The sequence below is a fragment of the Sinocyclocheilus rhinocerous genome, unplaced genomic scaffold (genome assembly GCF_001515625.1).
Source record: "Sinocyclocheilus rhinocerous isolate Xijiao unplaced genomic scaffold, SAMN03320098_v1.1 scaffold942, whole genome shotgun sequence".
NCBI classification, from domain to species: domain Eukaryota; kingdom Metazoa; phylum Chordata; class Actinopteri; order Cypriniformes; family Cyprinidae; genus Sinocyclocheilus; species Sinocyclocheilus rhinocerous.
Window position 1 is genome coordinate 872,194 of NW_015627890.1, and position 1,085 is coordinate 873,278.

The 1,085-nt window shown below is 39.1% G+C and overlaps 1 protein-coding gene across 1 annotated transcript in view; it reads left to right on the top strand.

Moving 5' to 3' along the window:
- LOC107735865 (DCN1-like protein 5) overlaps positions 1–1,085 on the top strand; it is a gene marked incomplete at its 5' end in the record, with an annotated part of 4,623 nt that overhangs the window by 518 nt on the left and 3,020 nt on the right. Inside the window, 3 exons of the mRNA XM_016547429.1 lie at positions 246–316; positions 440–531; positions 634–742. Coding sequence (XP_016402915.1) covers positions 246–316; positions 440–531; positions 634–742 — 272 coding nt within the window. The remainder of the gene's footprint in view (positions 1–245; positions 317–439; positions 532–633; positions 743–1,085) is intronic.

Sequence of the window (1,085 nt, forward strand, 5' to 3'; positions counted from 1 at the left end):
GATAAAAACATCACAATAATCCACAGCACTCCAGTCCATCAGTTAACATCTTGTGAAGAAGTAAGAAACAAAGCCATCATTAATGCTACATTTCTCCAAATCTGATCAAGAAACAAACTCATCTACATCTTGGATGGTCTGAGCGTGAGCACATTTTCAGCAAATTTTCATTTTTAGGTGAGCTATTCCTTATTGAGCAAATTTGAGCTGATATGATTATTGTCGTGGTTTTAAATCTCGTTTAGGTTCAGATGACATTGTCGGACCGGAGAGCATGGAGAAGTTCTGCGAGGACATCGGAGTAGAGCCTGAAAATGTTAGCAAAACCCCTCCATATATTTCATAGTAAATCCTAAAGTTAGGTTTTAGGAATGCTCTTCTGTCCAAAATACGAGAAATCACTTGAAATAATGCGCACTGTGTTTTTGTGACCTTTCAGATTGTAATGTTAGTTTTAGCCTGGAAACTTGAAGCAACAAATATGGGATTTTTCACAAAAGAAGAGTGGCTGAAAGGAATGACGTCACTACAGTAAGATTGACCTTCACGTCACATGCCTTGAATATCATGAGAAATAATTCCAGCAGAAGACTTTATTATATTGGCAATTGAACTCCTCTGGTCTGTCTACAGTTGCGACTGCACAGAGAGATTACAAGGCAAACTGGATTATATGCGCTCTCAGCTGAATGACCCGGTTATATTCAAGAGCATTTACAGATACGCCTTCGACTTTGCCAGGGTGAGAGGATTTCTTTAGTGGGACAAAAATGCACTTTTTTTCCCATTTTAAGATCAATTAAAGGGGTCATATGATGCATTTTCAATTTTTCCTTTCTCTTTGGAGTGTTACAAGCTCTTGGTGCATAAAGAAGATCTGTAAAGTTGCAAAGACTAAAGTCTCAAATCCAAAGAGATATTCTTTATAAAAGTTAAGAGTCAGCCACGCCTACCTAAAACGGCTCGTTCTAACACGCCCCCACATACCTACGTCACGATCTGGGAAGATTTGCATAAAGCCGCCCAAATGTCCACCCAAAGAAAGAAGGCGTAACTTTTATCCTCGCTGTAGTATTGTTGTTGCC